The sequence below is a fragment of the Loa loa genome (genome assembly GCF_000183805.2).
Source record: "Loa loa unplaced genomic scaffold supercont3.412, whole genome shotgun sequence".
Taxonomy (NCBI): domain Eukaryota; kingdom Metazoa; phylum Nematoda; class Chromadorea; order Rhabditida; family Onchocercidae; genus Loa; species Loa loa.
In genome coordinates, this window is record NW_018108592.1 from 8064 (window position 1) to 27239 (window position 19176).

Genomic DNA, 19176 nt, shown 5'->3' on the forward strand with positions numbered 1-19176 from the left:
AAAAAAGTTGATAATAAATTTATCAATAAAGTAATTGTGTTTTTCCATTGCTAAACAATTTTAAACTTTGCAGAAAACAGATGTAAATTCAAATCTGAGAAGCGATAAAACCTAAAAAAATTTTAAAATCAATCGTTTTTTTTTCCATATCTAAATATTATTTACTTCATTTTCTCATTGTTGAAGATCCTTTTCTTCCGCTCCTGATGACGATTCTTTCTTTCCGCCCGTGATGATCCTTTCTTTCCGCGTGGAGTGATCCTTTCCTTCCCCTCCTGATGACGATTCTTTCTTTCCGCCCGTGATGATCCTTTCTTTCCGCGTGGAGTGATCCTTTCCTTCCGCTCCTGGTGACGATCCTTTCCGTCCGTCCGCGATGACGATTCTTCCCTTTCACCCGCGGTTACTCAAAAAATATTTAATCCAGGAATTAATATACACATGTATACATATAATAGAGTTTCCTTTCATCGTTTTATGGTTTGATAATTTTCAGTTAATAGAAGACAATTAGCAATTGGAATAATTAGTTGTATGTGTGGTATATATGCCATGTACATTGCGCTTTCACATAATTCATCCATTTATGGTTATGAATCACGTCATCAAAGTGCTCATACTGTAAAAACTGTTCTACTTTTTTACGGTTCGCTTTTCTTTTTTTTTTTCGGAATTATTCTTTGCTAATTGTTAAAATTTCACAAATAGAAATAATTAATTTTGTTCTTTTCCCATCGAAAAATATCGTTCAAATTTTTCACATTGCAATTTTTGAAATTGCGATCCCTAAGCTAGAATCTTTGAACTGATCTTTGAGCTAAAATCTTTGAGCTGATCTTTGAGCTAGAATTTTTTGAGTTAATCTTTGAGCTAAAATCTTTCAATTAGCAAAATTAACATTCGAATGATCGATAAAAGAGAAATGATAGAATAAGAAAGTACGAAAAAACAAAAATGAATGTGATGATGGGAAGAAACAAAGTATTGAAATGAGAGATTTGTCACCAGAATGATTAGCTACGATTAAGCAGTCCCACTGGGATTTTGGGTTTATTGGGTTGTTTGGAATTTTTAACTTACAAATTAATGAGGCTTTTGCTGATTCCTTCCCATTAATGATACAATCTTTCATTCAATATTAATTATTACTTTTATTGCTTCCTTTCTTTTTTTTTGTATGTGTCATTGTTGCTACTACAATGATAACCTTATCATTTATCATTGTTGCATACATTGCAAATTTTTATTTCAATGTTACAATTGTTAAAATTGATAAAAGTATGTTAGCATTATTTTACTGACATCACGAATACCGTAATTTTGATTATAATCATTATAAAGAAAACCATAACATAGGTTAATTAAAATTTGACCTATTTAGCTAAAATTAAAATAGATTTTATTAATCAAATTTGCTAAACGTCTTATAAAATTGTTCAAATGCCTTTGCGAATGTCTTTTTGCATTCATGCTTACTGACAAAGTTGATGATGAATTACATTTCTTACTTTGCTTAAAAAAAAAATCCCTTCTACCATAACCAGTCATTGTTCTATCAATTTTAATATTACGTCAATGCAAGTTTAAGATGAATGTTTCAGGTCTTTTAAACACATACAAACATTTGTTCGCATTATTATTAATATAACCAACATATATGAAAAATGATAAATTTTACTAAATTTTTAAAGTTTCAAATATATATTTCGAATTTAAAAAGAGACAATAAATATGAAAACTCAAATGATGCTCGTAAAGATGATTAAGTATTGATAAAATTTCTCTCTATAATTTTTTTTTTCGCTTGATAACCTGATCAATCTCCAAAAACAACTAAGAGAGCAGGAAGTTGTTCGCGACAAAGACGCCTGCAATTATTGTGATGTCTTCACTAATAAGCCAAAGCATTAAGTTGAACACTCTCAATAGGCTATGCTAACTCTTCTGGTTAATTATTAGAATTTTTTCATAAATAATTGCATTAAAACTCACTGAGGAATTATTTCAGGATTGGTACAACTACTTCTAAGTATAATTTTCTTCGTCACCTATGCGACAACAAAAATGGCTGAGCGCAAATGGTGTTTCTATATTATTCGTTTTGTAGGTTGCATTATTTATTTGCTGGTTGCATTACTCGTCCTAATTATTGGTTTTATTGGTGAGTAATTGCAAGTTTTTCAGAAATTATTAAAAATTTTATATTTCATTGGATATTTTGAGATTTGAACGAAAGAGTGAATTCATTTTAAATATCTCAAAATTCATAACTTTATCTCTCCTAATTTATATTTTTGGATCTTGTTCGATCACAAATATTCTTATTGAAATTTATTAAATGACATTCAAGACGTAGAGCCGTAATATACTTTCAAGAGATATAAATCTATTACAAAATTTTTGATGAATCGATGAATTTGAAATTATTGTACGAAAAACTTTTGGTTTCCAAAATTGATTTCGAATTTTCAGGATTCTATTGGGTGATAAAATTACACGGACATGTAGAATATGAAGATCGGCAATCGGCCGATTACGTCGATATGGCGCTGTACAAATCATCTCTGTTCATATTTTCTTTTCACATATGCTTTGTATTAATGAAATGCTGCTGTTGGAATTAATAAATTTTGCTACAAATGAAATTAATATTAGAGTTATAATAGGATGTTTTAGACTATCATTTGTTCATATATTGAGATAGAGATTTGCCAAAGTCAAAGGTTAGAGATAAAAGTTTCATTTTAAAAATTTTTTGAAACTGTTCTGGGATGCATCAAACAGAGATGAAAAGAAAGGAGAAAGAGATGAAATGGAAACAAAAAGAAGCAGATTTTTTATCTGTAGAGATGAAAAACCAATTCCTATTCCAAGAGTTCCAACTATAGGATCCTAAATTACAGGAATTGATTGAATTACAAACATATGTTAAGATCCCATAATGAAAAACTGTTCTGATTATTCCTAAATACAACCCGCTAGTATAATTACATGATTGAAAAAAAAAAAACTATTTTTGATATTTCTTTTTTTGTAAATTAAGTACGATTTCCATAATAAAACTACTAAGTAACACTTAATACTGATAATACCTTATTTATCCATATACGTATCAAAATTATTGCTGACAATATCTTGTCCATTCATACATATAACAAAATATAACTAACAATTACAAAAATGAACCACCTGTTTTGAATAGTTGCTCAAATAAAATTCATTTTCAATTTAGATCATTGATATAATAAAACATTACAAAGTTAATCACTTCAAGGAACAGTGCCATCGGAAGATTATTAATTTAGTGATTTAAAGATAAGCTTTTAATAACTCATTTTAGCCAGTAATTCAGTAATTTGGAAAAGTCTAATTAAATCCTGTTAAATGTTAGTTGAAAATGCCGCCATCAGGCTGTAAAGGTATTTTTACCTTTCGTCACCTTCGACCTTCCACTTACCTTTTTACTTACTTGTTTACTTACTACATACTTTAACCGTTACAAGTCTAAGCTTTACCAAACTCAGCAACAGGAACTTGCGCACTTCACAACGCTGTAACACAGTGTCAGGATTTAACTGCAACTCGTATTCCCTGAACAGTGAGCGTCAGACATATATGGCAAAAAATGCAGTATTGTAGACAGAGAGATTCTAGGCAGCTTTACAGCAGTTTAAGAATCTGCATGTGTCTTACTTATTAAACAATGGACAGACAATGTAGCGCTAAGCGGGGATTCGATAATAAGTGATGAAGAAAAGATTCAAAAAAATAAGCTATGATAATAGAAAAGCAAACATTTAACGGACCGCGGTCCGCGTTTGATATCTTTGCGAAGTCAAGTTTGTGGGATGGGACAGCTTTAGGGTCAACTGAACAGTGACTACATCAGGGTTTGATGTGTACGTTGCGTGACCTGACTCAGTTCATTACAGATTGGGACTTAAAATAGGTACTTACATTGCTAAAGGTGTTGTTTGACAAAGATGCTATCTCGCTGCTATCCAATTACATTTCCACCTACCTATGTAGCTTTCATTGTAACGTTAATTTATGATATCGAACAGAATGTCTCTATTGTCCATAGACTATAGCCGCGCATATCTTTGTGCTGATAACTTTTTTGCTGGCACATTTTCTCTATCTTTTTGAAAATATTTCCGGAATTTCTGTTGTATTTCTGAATTTCTATGTGATTTTTCATGCTGCGGCACGGTCTTCTACTGTTTATGTTTAAAAGATCGCATGATATTTTTCACCACCAGAAATTTGGAGTTTTCTAGAATCATGATTTTTTCAAGCAGGTCTATTGTTGTTAATAAACAACGCATGCAGTACTAGTTCCAAATTCGTTTCTTTCAGTATCTTTTTTTGAATTTTAAAAGCATTATTTGTTTTCCGTGGTTGAAGTGCTAGATGAGCGTTTACAGTATCATGCTAACAACGAAAAGTGTCACACTGAATTGCGGGTCCAGAACACTAGTGTAATCATTCTGTGATATTGGATGGAAACAATCGGGATTTAAACTACAGTTGTAATTTTCATAAGTAATAATATTTCAGGTAATCTTGGAAGTTGCGACTTGGTAATATTACGAGAAAGAAATCTATCAATGATGACTACGACTCAGCAAATGTCAAAGAAACGGAAAGCAGTACAGGATGGTATTTTTAAAGCTGAATTAAATAATTTCCTTATGAAGGAACTTGCCGAAGATGGTTATTCGGGTGTCGAAGTTCGACGAACACCGGCGCGTGCTGAGGTTGGTATTGTTCGTTGAATTTAACTTTGAAAGTTGCCTTGAAAGACCATTTAAATTTAAAGATTTTACAAGGAAGACAGAGGAAGATTTCTTAGATTTGGTTAGAGTGGGATTTGGCATCCACGTTTTGATTTCTTCATTTCTTGGAAGGAATTTTTTACCTTTTTGGACCGAAATTTGGTTCCACTGACTTTTCCTGAGCTTTGATATGTTTCTTCATGCAGATAATCATTTTGGCAACACGTACACAAAGTGTATTGGGTGAACGTGGACGGCGGATTCGTGAACTGACATCAGTTGTACAGAAACGATTTGGATTTGCTGATGGTACAGTTGAGGTATGTTACTATCACTGAACGTTGTCGCTGAACCGCTGTATTAGTTCGTAAATCGATATGAAGAACGCATCTTAATTACGGCTACTTTTTTCGGAATATGATCGTTTTATATTGCTCTTGAAGCTTAGTTATGCAGTGAATGCATCAGCAGCATTAAACTTTTTTAAAAGTCTCCAAAAAGATGAAAGAGGATTGTGAAATGGTAAATCTGGATGGGATAGGATTTATCACTGGTAATCCAATTTCATCAAAAAACCTGACATTTCTTTTGGATCATAGTAACTTTTTTTTCTTTGTTTTGTGAATTTTTCTGGATTTTTGATTTATGCTTGTTTTTGACATTACTGCAGATTTTATGATCTCTTCAAAAATAAATGTAATGCCATAAGATTGAGCGACATAGCGATATAAGGTAGATTCATCATAACGAAAAATTATCAAATGATGCTTCTTTATCGCTTACCTAAAAATTTGGTCGTGTTGGTCGGGCTGTCGTCCTTTTATATATGCGCCTTCCGTTGCTCAAACTTAAATTTAACTTTGTTATGGTTAATATTAGTTTTTTTTTTCCATATGTTTCAGCTTTATGCAGAAAAAGTTACAAATCGTGGTTTGTGCGCTGTAGCTCAATGTGAGTCATTACGTTATAAATTGGTTGGTGGCTTAGCTGTTCGTCGAGCTTGCTATGGTGTATTGCGTTTCATCATGGAATCCAATGCACAAGGATGTGAAGTAAGTTGAATTTTACCTCTTTTAAATGGGAAACTTAGTATATTCGAGTTGGATTATATTTCCCTAAATTTTTGGTTCATTTTATAAACGGATTGCACCTTTCTCTCAAAAATCAAAAAACTGTCGAATAGATTCCAGAAGTTTTTTTATAGAAACTGAATGAGATTTGTCAGTAATCAAATGGTGTAGTGGTGTAGGCATTTCGTTGTAGAAATGAGCTCCTACAGTTCAAGTTCCAGATAGGGAAATGGAGACGTATTGTTCTCGTGAGAGCTGTGATGTTTCGTACAACTGACACCTCTTATGTTAGCATCTCTATAAGAGTATGCAATGATTCTGCGTATTATCTGAGCTCTGTTCTCATTTCCTGGAGGCAAGGATTTTAATGAATTATGGAAACATATTGGTTTTGACGTGTGGTAAGGGCCAGCACAGCAGGATAAAGATTTTTCCGAACAGACCTAGGAATAGAGGATTTTGTTAGGAATATTTTTAAACTATTGCATTACTTTCCACTTTTTTTCAGGTAATTGTGTCGGGAAAGTTGCGCGGTCAGCGAGCTAAATCGATGAAATTTGTTGATGGATTGATGATCCATTCTGGTCAGCCAGTAAACGATTACATCCAGCAAGCAGTACGTCACGTTCAACTTCGTCAAGGTTTGCAGTTACTAATCCTTGGCATTTTTAAATTTTTTTTGCAAAGCTGTGTTGGCAAGGGATTGCTGACGAAGTAACGTTTTGCCGACAAATGTTCGTTTAAGTAATACCCTTGAAATCGAAAATGGATGCTAGGTTAGTATGGGAAAGCTGGAAAATACGAGTAATTATACTTGACTAGACTTTTTGTTCCATAAACATTTAAATATAACCAAATATTCATATGTGAACATTTTTTTAAGGTGTTTTGGGCATCAAAGTGAAAATAATGTTGCCGCATGATCCTAAAGGAAATATGGGACCACGTATTGCATTGCCTGACCAAATTCATATCCAAGAACCAAACGAAGCACCGAATCCGTTGCACCCAGAATCAGAACATAAGCAGGAAAAGAAGGATTTGTTGCAACCGATGTCTGGTCAAATACCACAAATTCCTCCCTATTAAAGAAATAGAAATATTTATCATTGTTAAATATTCGTTTATTGTTCAGAAATTTGTTCAGATACAAATAAATCACGTTGTTCTTATTTGACCAAAAAGTTTATTTAAAGGAATCGTGGAGTTAATTTTTCGTGAACGATTTGGTCTACCACATTTATGAGGCTTTTCTTTAATTTCAATTAATTCGCTTGTGACACTACTTGCTATGAATCACAGTCCACAGTTTCTACGCATGTCGTTAATCTTTGTAATTTGTTCGAAACGGTTTTTCCGTCGAGATACACCTGCTCCTGGGTGGACTGTGGTTACTTGAATTGTAATTCAAGTACGGAGCGTCATATTTTTGTGAGTCTAATCCATCATTTTTGAAATCTATGTATTGTTTGGGGGAAGGGGGGAGGGGAGGGAGGGGGGGGGGGGAGTTGGTGATAAATGCATCGACCAAGAGCATGCCTATTGCAGTTGTCTAGTATTCGATCAGACTAATTTTCTTGCATGCGATACGTGATGTATGCTTGAAGAAGAAACCTTAGGTAAAGAGAAAGTTACAACGTGTTGGTCAAAGAAATGAAAGTTTGAATTGTTTTGCAGTTTTCTTTCCGGAAGCTAATAAGTATTATTTTCGGAATTCAAGTCTTTAGGCCGTACAGCTTATGATTTATTTGATACGATAAATGTTTATTTAGGAATCCCATTGTTCAATAGAAACATGACAGTGATGAAGTGGGCGCTTTTGGTCGATGTTAGGGTTTTGAAAGCTTCAAACAAGCTGCTATCTTTAAACTATTTTGATCTTATCAAATTTAATCCTAAAATAATCAGCATTTTATAACACATAAGAAATGATGAGAGACATTAGCAAGTTGAAGAGAGAGAGAAATTTGCTATAGATTAAATGTTAAATATTCATTTTGTGCAGGGAAAAGAAAAAAAAAAACTATTGAATTAAGCACATAGTTGTAGTTTCAGTTTAGGTTTACAGTTTTAGCAAATATTGCAGGAAGGAAGAGTGAAGGATTTTTAAGTAAATCAAATGACAGTAATAGTAAAGGTTAAAAAAACTCTAAATGATCATCCATTCAGATTACTTCTTATAGTTGACTTCTTTTGGTGGCGATATTATCGAATACATTATTTTGAAATGAATTAACAATCAAATACATTGATAAAACTAAATGTTGCATTCATTTTTAGCATGAATTTATCATTTGACAGTTTAAATGATAAGATGGCTTAATTTTAATGTTACAAAAATTGTCATCATTATCAAATATATCAAGATAATTACTTGTATTATTTTTAATTAATTTGTTGTAACATTTGTTTTGTTTCTATTTCTGCAATCAAATGAATAAAATGATCATTGCAGATTTTTTGAGTATTACAATGATAATAATTATTGTCGTATAATCTATAATGATATTGATAATGTTGTTGTTGTATAATTAAATGAATGGCATGATTTTTTTTTGGCAAATCAATTTTAAATTAAGTAAATAAGTCAAAAAAGAAATTCGAAAGAACCGGAACCCGTACGTATTTAATTCATGATCAAAGATTACATCATTACATTTAAAAATAAATATTTGAATTATCTAAATGGTGTTAAAAAATTGTTAAAATTTTGTTAAATTTGTCATTTACTTTTTGTTTTTAATTTATTACTAAAAATTTCTATTAGAAATAAATCAAAATTTTTCATTTTACAAAGCAATAACTAAATTGTAATTAATCATTAATTCCAAATCAATGACAAAATCTCGAAATTATCCAATCCATATGATATCCATCTAACGTGATATTTCAATATTTCCATGTCAATAACATTTTTAACTTAACTTTCTTTTATAAGTTAATAATTAGTTTCTAATTTCATGACTGTCATAGGGAAGTTTAAAAGAAAGCATATATCGGATCACATTAATGCAGACTATCTAATATCATCACAAAATCACCCCGCATGATATATCTATCGCGGTACCACAATATTTCCAGCAATTTTTCCCCCGCTCCCTCCCCCCGCCCCCCAGTAATTTTGCAATCTTTTTGGATATGTATCATAAAAAAAAAAAAAGTGATCAACCTGATGATCAAACCACTGAGCAAAAATTTTTATCGACGCGAAAGATTTGTTCGAGAAATTTGCCGATGCAAAATAATCTATTAAAAAAAAGAAGAAAAAGAAAAACTCGATAGCTGTTAAAAGTTTATCCTTCCAGAAAGTCAAATAAAAAAAGCGCCTCAGAAGAGCAAGATCATGATTTGATTGGATCAAGAAATCTGCGCCTCAGAAGAGCAAGACCATGATTTGATTGGATCAAGAAATCTGCGCCTCAGAAGAGCAAGATCATGATTTGATTGGATCAAGAAATCTGAATTACTTTATAATAGTCAATCATTGGTCATTTCTATTATAAATTACTTTTCTTCCTCCTTCTGCTTGATATGTTTGTATTTCTATGAATCATAAAGTCCATTTAACCAAATTTGGTGTAGGTTTGGAAGTATTGGTTGAGCTTATTAGGATAGGAATTTGAGGAAAATTATTGGAAATCATAAATCATTCATCGAATTTAATTACTCATTTTATTTATCGTACTTTTCTCATAAAAGATAACATAAACATCGTATTGTTAATAATAGTGATAATAGTCTGGAAATAATCAAAATTACGAAACAAATGGGATCATACAATCTGATAACTTGATTAGGATATGAAAAATGATTTTAGAAATTAGCATCATTGATTGTTTCTGGAAGCATTATATAATCATTTAAAATACCGGTAAAAACATTATTTGGGAATAACCGGAAGTTATTAATTACCAAAAGACTGAAATTGCAGGCTTTATACAAATATCTGTGGGATACCGTTTAGGAAGAATGTTCAGTATCACTACGATAACATATCTTAGTACCGCTTTACTCGTTGTAACTTATTGTCTTCCCAAATCTACATATGGACCTGATATTTTTGGTACCATTCCAGTATTATTTTCAGGAATAAATTTTAAAATAATTTATGCAATAATGATAATATAATTTATCATTTTCAAATACCATTCATAGTTTGTATTTTAATATTTTCCCTTACAACTTTTTTCAATTTACATTCTTTTATACCCAATAATTATGCAATATTAATTAATAAGAATTAAGTAATTTTATGAAGCCGAATTCATTTCAAATTATGATAATTGCAATCAGGACTCATTTAAAAGCGCCAAGCATCATTTGTTAGTTTGAAATTTGGTTATTGCATATAAAAATATTTTAGAAGCAACAAGTATTAGCTTATTTTACAATGAATTTACTTTTAGATTTTTATAATTGGACACGAATATCACGTGAACTGGATGACGAGAAAGAACGTGAAGTTATCACGCCATCCTGCATACCAATGAAAAATTGTTCAATTGATTCAGATTGTCATGGTGGTATGATTTCATTTTTTTGTAAACAAAAAATATTATTTTCCATTTCAAATTAAAAAAGAAGAAAAAATTCAGAGATAAAATTAAACAAAAACATAAATTCTAAAAGTTTATTGTATACAATAGGTGATCTTTTAAAATTAGGATCTGATTGTACTTTAAATTAGAAATCAAAATTCATCCTTTATTACTTACCATTCTTAATTTTGGGAATTGCCATAAATCTAGCTAAGCCATCTTTTTTTTTTTTTTTGCAGGGAAATGTTTAGGCATTGCAGTTGGTACATGCAATTGTGGTGCATGCATGCAATTTGCATCATGTCAATCTGATGAAAATTGTGGTGGCTTAAAAGGTGCATGTGCTAATAAAAAATATTGCGATTGTGATAAAGGTTAATTCTTTGTTTTTTAACTTTCAGTAAATTTATAAAACAATTAACAAATATAGTTTTAATCATTTTGTTATTGATAAATCTATCAGTTAAATTTCTAAATTTTAGGCTTCAGATGTGCTGGCTTAAAGGGTATCTTTGATGCTTTATTAACAGTATGCAATCGAAAGCAATGTATACCAAATTCATCATCATGTTTTGGATTACCATGTAATGAGGGGATATGTTATTGTCCTGTTCAATCATAATTATATCAAATTGTATCAAATTAATTTCGTTCATAAAAACATACAAAAGATATTAAATTTATAGCAAATAAGTATTATTTTTATTTTTTAATCTTTGGTCTTTAGATATTTTGAAATTTAAACTTTTTGAAAATTAAACTTCTTTTCATTGCTAAATTTATGCTTTGATGTGTTTTTTTTCGTTTTATAAGGTTTTCAGTTGTAAGTATTGTAAATAAAGAAATTTTTATCAGCATTTAGCTTGTTGAAACATTTTACAGAAAATAATACTTATCAAAAAGATAATTAATCTATAGGTTAATTAAATTTTCAAATTCTTTAAAGTAATAAACAATAGAGAGAGTGAGAGTGAGAGAAAGGGCGGCAGAGATATGATGGGAAAGTTTGGCATTTAATTTTAGCCAGAGAAATAAATGTTCATTAGTTCAGGATTTACTAAAAAATAGTTCTGGGATGTGATATGGTGTGATATTTGATACTGTTAAACTTCTAAGATGTCATCTGAAGAATTCCTACTTAGATGACGCCATTACAGTCTACCTAGATGAAAAGTTGGGAGTAGAGTGGATGGCCAACAAAGATTTACACGTCAATTTGGATGATATGGAATGATGAACGGATGATGGGACTTTGTTGGTTGTCAAGGTGACCTAACAGATGAGGGTTTCATCTTCAGATAACACATCTCTTACACATTTGTTATTATAAGAGTTCTATAGATCTGATAAATGCTTTCTTTTTTTTTTATTTTATTTTTAAAAAATTGAGCATTTCATTCAAATTATATAAAAATTAAATCAAAATTTCTAAAATTTCATTTTAAGTTTTTGAATTAATATAATGAAAGAATTTGAAAGTAATTTAATAAGTAAACATTTCCGATCTTGATATAATGTTAAATGAGTAAGTAAAAGTAATAGATGAGATAATATAATTAAGGTTGGACTTGAATCTAAAGGCCTACTCAAGGCTTGAAATGAAAGTTTTGATTAACAAATAAGGTAGGGATACCTGGGTGCTTAAATGTACAGCAATTATTAGTTGTTATTGTTGCTATTGTTGTTTTGATAAAAATTTTATTTCGTACTAACTTATTGCTTATCACTTTCAAACGTTATTCTCAAATGCTTATTGTATAATCATTTACGTAAAAAAAAAAAAGGAAAAAAAACTATTTAAGCAATATTTGTTGATTTGATTATATTAAAAAATTAAAAGAGTTTTTAATAAAAAATTTTAATTTTTCAGAGATTTGAATTAATTAGAAATTAATCCAAACCAGCGATCAAAGATCAACCAATAGATGATGACTGAAAGAACTTATCTTTGTGAATTCATATCATTAATGATAAATATGATAAAGAAGAGGTGTAAATAATAATGTTTTTTTTTTTTAAATTTATTTATTACTAAAATCAATCATTTTCTTTAAAAATGATTATTATGCATGCAAAAATATGTTTTATCTTTTAATCTATTAAATATCGAACGATTAAAGATTTATTTTTGTTTTATAAAATATACTTTAAAAAAAAAGGAAGGAAGAGTTGTGATATTTTAAGTTATAGATCTATCATATTTTTAATCGTACTTCATTTAATTCCTATATTAAATTTTGCTTTGAAAAGAAATGAATAATTAATTTTTTTTGATTACTCTATAGTTAGGCAAAAAAAAAAAATTGCTTCTCATTTATGTATAACTTTCAACTTACAATTTATTAATCAATTATTTGTCACTCATATTCTCATTTATTCCTCTTAGATATTCCGGAAGATTATTTTGTTGAATTGAAATAGCCACAATTTCTATCATCTATTCCTTTTAGATATTCCGGAAAATTGATTATTTGATTATTTTGAGCACTTTCTGGATAACTTTACCTTTTCCGCTCCTTCCTTTTTGATATTTGTTTATAAATAAAATTTCCAAATTTTAATTGGAAAAAAAAGGAAGTTATTGATTATTGATTTATCACTCAAGTATTGTTTAGTCCAGAAAAAAAAAAGTCGATTAATCAGAAAAAAAAGCAAAATAAAATTAATTTTAAAAAAATAATTGAAATTGATCGATAAAAGTAAAATTAAATTAATGAATGAAAAATATTTCAGAAGTTAGCTTATGAACAAAACTACAAAATGCTTACTAAAAATCATTTGAAAAAAAGAGGAAATTTACCAAATGCTTCAGCTACAAAAAGTATTTCGGATAATGAATCATTTCAAAAGGTTAATCAATATGTTTGATCAATTGGAATTTAATTTAGTAATTTATTATTCCATTTCTATTATTACTGTTTTATATTCATTATGATTTCGAAGAAAAAACGATTATTACAATTTTTGTAATTGATATCAAATTAATTGATTTGAATTAATTTTAAATCTTAATAAATCCTAATTTAAGATTAATTAATTTAATGTGAACAATTGCAGAAGTACAAATCATTTCGATCAAATAAAATATGTAACATAAATGAGGAAGAAAAACGGATTCCTGCAAAAACTTCAGAAAATTCACCACAACTGGAATCAACAAATTTGAATCAAAACACCGGAAAAAAACTATACAATCATCGGTTACGACATCTGTCCCATGTCCAAAACAATCTGTGACAGAAGAAATACCTGCAACGATATACGAGACAAAATGGCAATATTTACGAAAGAAATGGGTATTAGATACGAAAGATGAATTTTACTATTATTGGTTAAGTGTTGTATCATGCGCATTTACTTATAACTTAATTGTTGTCATTGGTAAGCATTTTTCATTTTTGCATAAAATTAATCATTCATTAATACCCCGATACTATTAAAAAATTGTTTGTTAAAATTTTATTCACCAAAATAAAGTATTATTCGATTTTTTTTTATTTTTTTGCAAAACGAAAATACCATTTCGTGTAAAATTTTCAATTTTCAATTATTTCTTACAAATGTATTAAAACTGTTGTTTTTTTTTTATTATTTTCAAGCTCGATCAGTTTTTTATGATTTGGGTTCCGGTTATTACTGGATTGTCTGGTTATTAGTGGATCTTATTATGGATCTAATTTATGCACTCGATATGTTTGTACGTTCCAGAACAGGTAAAAATCTTTATGATAATATTACATGATAATATGATAATAGATATGATAATATTTGATAACTTTTTGATAAGTAAAATTTTCGGAAATATGAATAAATGTTTATTTGAAAGGTAAATATCTCTATTAAGGTTTCCTGGAACAAGGTTTGCTTGTTCAAGATATTTCACGAATTACAAGGCTTTATCTGAAATCAATGCAATTTAAATTGGATATAATTAGTGTTCTTCCATTTGATCTTATCTTATCATTAATATTTCGTCAATCAGTACCGCATTTACGTTTCAATCGGATTATTCGTTATCCACGCCTTTCGGATTTTATCGATCGTACCGAAACTAGGTTTAGCTATTTTTGCATGAAACAATCCTCAATATAGCAGATGAAATGATTTTTTATTTAATTTCAAAAATTTCAAAACAACAAAGATTACATTTCAGATATCATTACGGTCATTTTTATAAGTATTAAATTATTTAGGGATGACAATTGCGCCATATTTGTATTTTAAAATGTCCTTTTAAACCTCATTATTGATTATGCAACTGAGGAAAAAAAAAAAAAATTGAATTGTGAAATTTTGCAGGAGTTCGATGCCAAATGCATTTCGTATATTTTGTGTTATTGTCAATATTATTATAATCATTCATTGGAATGCTTGTATATATTTTTTTATAAGTGAGGCAATTGGCCTTGGCACTGATGGTTGGGTCTATGGATCACTCAATAAGCAAAGTTTACCTGAGTAAGTATCGTATAAGCCTAGAAATATTAAGTAATTTAGCAATGATTAGCATCAAATTTCACGGTAATAATTATTAAAGTTAGGAAATTTTGTTATCAATTAAATGATTCGTTAATTAAATTCAAATTATAAACTTATAAAATTAATAAATCATTATAAATGTTCATATTTAGTGGTGTAGAAGATACACTTGCAAGGCGTTATATCTATAGTTTTTATTGGTCTACATTAATTTTAACAACAATTGGTGAAGTACCAAGTCCAAAGAGGAATATGGAATTCCTTTTTGTAATTGTAGATTTGATGTGTGGTGTATTAATCTTTGCTACTATAGTTGGTAATGTTGGCAGGTATAGTAAAATTATTTTTGAATAATTATTTTGTGAATAAATTAAATGAAATACTATTAAATTAAAATTTTTGGGAAATATTTAATCGGAATTTTTATTCCATTTCTTTCTTTCTTTCTTCCTTTTTTTTTTCTCCCACTTTATTTGTAATCTAAACAGATATGATTAGTAATAATTGGGAAGACGATAAGATCATCTATTATCTTTGATAATATCATAATGTTTCATTATAAATCAAAAATTAAAAATTTTTCAAATTTTATTCAAATCTTTGTTTATGATTAAAAATAAATGCATAGGATTGGTAAAATTTTATCATCACTTTTTACAGTGCAATATCAAATATGAGTGCAGCAAGGACAAAATTTCAAAATCAAATGGATAACATTAAACAGTATATGAAATTGAGAAAAGTGAACAAAGAAGTAATTAAATTCACTTTTTGAATTCTTTGATATAAATGATTAAATGATGAAAAAATACTAATTGATGAATTTTCTGAAAGAGAAACTTAATGGATATTAAACGTTTAGTCCACATCTCATACAGGTGAAATTATTAAAGAGGAATTATTTTAAGCTAAGGCTACATGAATACTTTGCAGATTTATTAGATAATTTATAATATTCATAACCGGAAATTAATTTTAGTTCAGAATTGAATCATATGGTTGGAAGATGTTGAAAATGATTATATGAAATGAAAAATGTAAATTTTAGCTTGAAACACGAGTTATTAAATGGTTTGATTATTTATGGGAACATAAGCAATCTTTAAGTGATCAACGTGTATTGAAAGTGCTTCCGGATAAGTTGCAAACGGAAATTGCTATGCAAGTGCATTATGAAACTCTTAGAAGAGTACGTATTTTTCAGGTAAAGGATGGTTTTTTTTTTTTTTTTTTTTTTTTTACACCAATTATTTACTTTAGTAAATTCTCTTTAGTAATTTCTGAGTATCAGAAATTTTAAGAGATTCAAAAATCAATAAATGGTTTGTAGAAGTTTATTCTATTAAATAATTTTGAAATGATGGATAAATAAATGAATGAAAATGAAATTTATTGAATTACAGGATTGTGAAGCCGGTCTTTTAGCTGAATTAGTGTTAAAACTTCAACAGCAGGTATTCACTTAATTCTATCTAATTTTTTAATTCTGAATTTTTGAAAATGCATTAAAAAAAATAAATCCTGAATGTAAAGAAAATTAGAATTAAATCAAACAAAAATTATATATAACAAAAGCAGAGGTAATATTTTTTAGACATTTTCTCCCGGTGATTATATATGCAAAAAGGGTGATATTGGACGTGAAATGTATATTGTTAAACGTGGTAAATTACAAGTTGTTGCTGATGATGGGATTAAAATTTTTGCTACATTACAGGAAGGCGCTGTTTTTGGCGAACTTAGTATACTTAATATCGCTGGTTAGATATATGTAAAAATTATCATTATTATTCAATGATATCACAATTTTCCGGAATTAAATACAAATTGAACCGAAATTTCATGAAAGAAATTAAGCTAAATTTTTATTTAGGAATTTTTCAGTAAATCAACTTGAAACATGGCAAACTTTTACTAGTTGCTTCTTTCTCTAATTAGCAAATTATTTGCTTAGATGAGATTAATTATGGAATTGATCCTCTGTTTGAAATACGAAATGCACGTCTAAATTGTTAATTCAGTGCATGTGAGGCCAATAGCTGGATGGAAAAATAGAAGAGAGAAGTTAAACTGAAATTTCATTTAGGAAGTAAAAATGGTAACCGAAGAACAGCAAATGTACGATCAGTTGGTTATACGGATTTGTTTGCCTTGAACAAAAAGGATCTTTGGATTGCATTAAAGGAGTATCCGGATGCAAGGAAACTACTCATTGCAAAAGTTTTTTTTTTTTTCCGGATACTTTCATTTTGATCAGCATACATTATTGCATTGCTATTCGGAATTCTATAATTTAATTTTTGATGAACGATATTTTAGGCTTCATTAAAGATATTCATATATGATGCTACAGATGTGTTGTTACTAATAGACGGATAAATGGAAAATTTAGATGTTTACGTAAGCTTTATGTAATCAAAAACAATTTAGGGTCGAGAAATTCTTCGAAAAGATGGTCTATTGGATGAAGATGCACCAGAAGAGCAGATCAGTGCAGAGGAGATGGCCAAAAGTTTACAAAATACATCAAAAATTCTGCAAACAAAGTACTGATATAGAATATTTGCAAAAAATTTACAATTTAAATCAAACCTTAAGGAAAAATCGATTTTTTCGATAAATTTTAAATTTATGGAACGAATTTTTGAATAAAACTTTATTAAAGAAAGATTAAGGTAAAAAATAAAATGATTATGAAAAGTATGATAAAAATTTGAGAGAATGATGAAAGAATAGAGATGAGAAATAGAAATGAGAATGATAAGATGATAAATGTTGTACGTGTGAATTGAGTAAATGATATGAGAATTTTTTTTTTTTTTTACAGAATGGCTCGATTTGTAGCAGAATTCAACAGTACGAAATCGAAATTGTTGGCAAGAATTGAATATTTAGAAACACAATTAGCAAAATACCAAACAAATGATAACTTAGCCAATGCAGATGATGATGATGATTAACAGATAGAATAAGTGATACTTAGATGATATTAATAAGGGTTAAATGAGTAATCAGCCTTAATTGTATCAATAAAGTTGTATTCTGTCAGAAAAAGAAAAAATTACAACTTGCTATCGAATTTGAACTTTTGAGAAGTCTGCCTTTTTTTTTAAATCTATTAAAAAGAATGAAAAAATTATGAAAGAGCTGAGTTTTAGAATTTAAAATTGTTTAAAGTTAAAATTAAACAAATTCAGCTGAATGGAAAAAATTTGTAGAAGTAAATTGAATACTATTCCTTCTCAAGTTATCTGTAAATGTTAAGATAGACAGTTTCAAACAGAAATGAACCTTTCTTTTTGTTATGAATCAATAAAATGCATTAAAAGATCGGTTGATCTGTTCAAATTTGTGAAATATCCGCAAGAAGATAATTTAAAAAATGTGATAATGATATCAGAATAAAATTCGTTCCACAACACTTTTGATAAAAATGCAAATTGCTATCAACATTCCACTTCCGTTATCAACGCTCCACTCTAAATAGGCTTACAGACATAGAGAGCATATCTTCGTCATGTGCTTGTTTAGCCAATATGCAAATCAAGAATAAATATATGAAGTGTTTGTAGTCGATCACAGTTCTATTACCAACAATTGTGAGCGGTCTATTCGGGATGTCATTACAAGGAATCTTCATTTGAGTATCGCGGGGTTGGTTGATTGTTTCTTTTTTGATTTGATTTTTACGAGTAGATCGAGTTTTAGTGAATTGGGGATGAAGGAAGAAAGGAAAGATGACATGGAAAGGAAAGATGACAAGATTTCTGAGATTTGTTAGTATTTGAGCAGATTAGTCAATAATATCATCAAATAAGACGTGTAAATAAAGTAATTTAAATTCACGTATTTCAAATTTTATCGCGTTTATATTTTTTCCATAAAAAATTTATGTTTTCGATAAAAAGTGGATTTTACATAGCCCAGATCTTAAGATAAAGATAGAAAGTCCGGGAAATCCTTACTGATTCCAGGTGACGAAAGGAGAGGTATTTTAGAAAACTCCACAAAAGAGTATGTCATGCTCATTATTAGATGCTATTTTAAATATCTTAAATGTAATACAAGATCTAAAACAAATTAGAGTTAATGCGCATTATTTTGGAACATAAAATTTGATGTGAATTAAGAAGAGCAATCATAGAGAGAAACCGGGAGACAATCACCCCGGTGAATTGCTCTTGGATAATCCTTCGTCTAAACGTCCAATGCAAAACACGCTACTGGTCTCCATAATTTGCATATATTCTTCGTGAAATAAGGGCGCGGACGTGGCGTAACCTAAATTAGGCAGAGGGATGAGAGGGTAGG

General features: G+C 29.2%; 5 protein-coding genes across 6 annotated transcripts in view; 4 read left to right on the forward strand and 1 right to left on the reverse strand.

The window, feature by feature from the left end:
- The window catches only part of LOAG_02954, a 13432-nt gene extending 6268 nt beyond the window's left edge, over positions 1-7164 (forward strand). Inside the window, exons 2-7 of one of the 2 annotated variants that reach the window (XM_020446178.1) lie at positions 4561-4760; positions 4985-5098; positions 5681-5830; positions 6070-6203; positions 6357-6489; positions 6732-7164. In XM_020446178.1, coding sequence (XP_020304931.1) covers positions 4611-4760; positions 4985-5098; positions 5681-5830; positions 6070-6203; positions 6357-6360 — 552 coding nt within the window. In that variant the 5' untranslated portion in view covers positions 4561-4610 and the 3' untranslated portion in view covers positions 6361-6489; positions 6732-7164. The remainder of the gene's footprint in view (positions 1-4560; positions 4761-4984; positions 5099-5680; positions 5831-6069; positions 6204-6356; positions 6490-6731) is intronic. The other variant, XM_020446177.1, reaches the window with a different exon arrangement.
- Positions 162-1234, reverse strand: LOAG_02952 (hypothetical protein; the record flags this gene model as incomplete). Its single annotated transcript, XM_003138489.1, has 2 exons — positions 162-406; positions 1150-1234. The coding sequence occupies 2 exons, from the start codon at positions 1232-1234 to the stop codon at positions 162-164; spliced, it is 330 nt and encodes a 109-aa protein (XP_003138537.1).
- LOAG_02953 (hypothetical protein) lies at positions 2473-2624 on the forward strand (the record flags this gene model as incomplete). Its single annotated transcript, XM_003138490.1, has 1 exon — positions 2473-2624. A coding segment is annotated over one exon (152 nt), but the record flags the coding sequence as incomplete, so codon positions are not given.
- A 3074-nt stretch (positions 7165-10238) lies between the features above and the next one.
- Positions 10239-11008, forward strand: LOAG_02955 (hypothetical protein; the record flags this gene model as incomplete). Its single annotated transcript, XM_003138492.1, has 3 exons — positions 10239-10371; positions 10626-10760; positions 10869-11008. The coding sequence occupies 3 exons, from the start codon at positions 10239-10241 to the stop codon at positions 11006-11008; spliced, it is 408 nt and encodes a 135-aa protein (XP_003138540.1).
- Positions 11009-13219: 2211 nt separating this feature from the next.
- LOAG_02956 (cyclic-nucleotide gated cation channel) lies at positions 13220-17825 on the forward strand (the record flags this gene model as incomplete). The annotated part of the gene is made up of 13 exons (XM_003138493.1): positions 13220-13236; positions 13520-13767; positions 13986-14099; positions 14231-14441; positions 14686-14844; positions 15018-15194; positions 15526-15619; positions 15914-16069; positions 16269-16319; positions 16460-16625; positions 16952-17085; positions 17296-17411; positions 17693-17825. The coding sequence occupies 13 exons, from the start codon at positions 13220-13222 to the stop codon at positions 17823-17825; spliced, it is 1776 nt and encodes a 591-aa protein (XP_003138541.1).
- Between the last annotated feature and the right edge of the window lie 1351 nt (positions 17826-19176).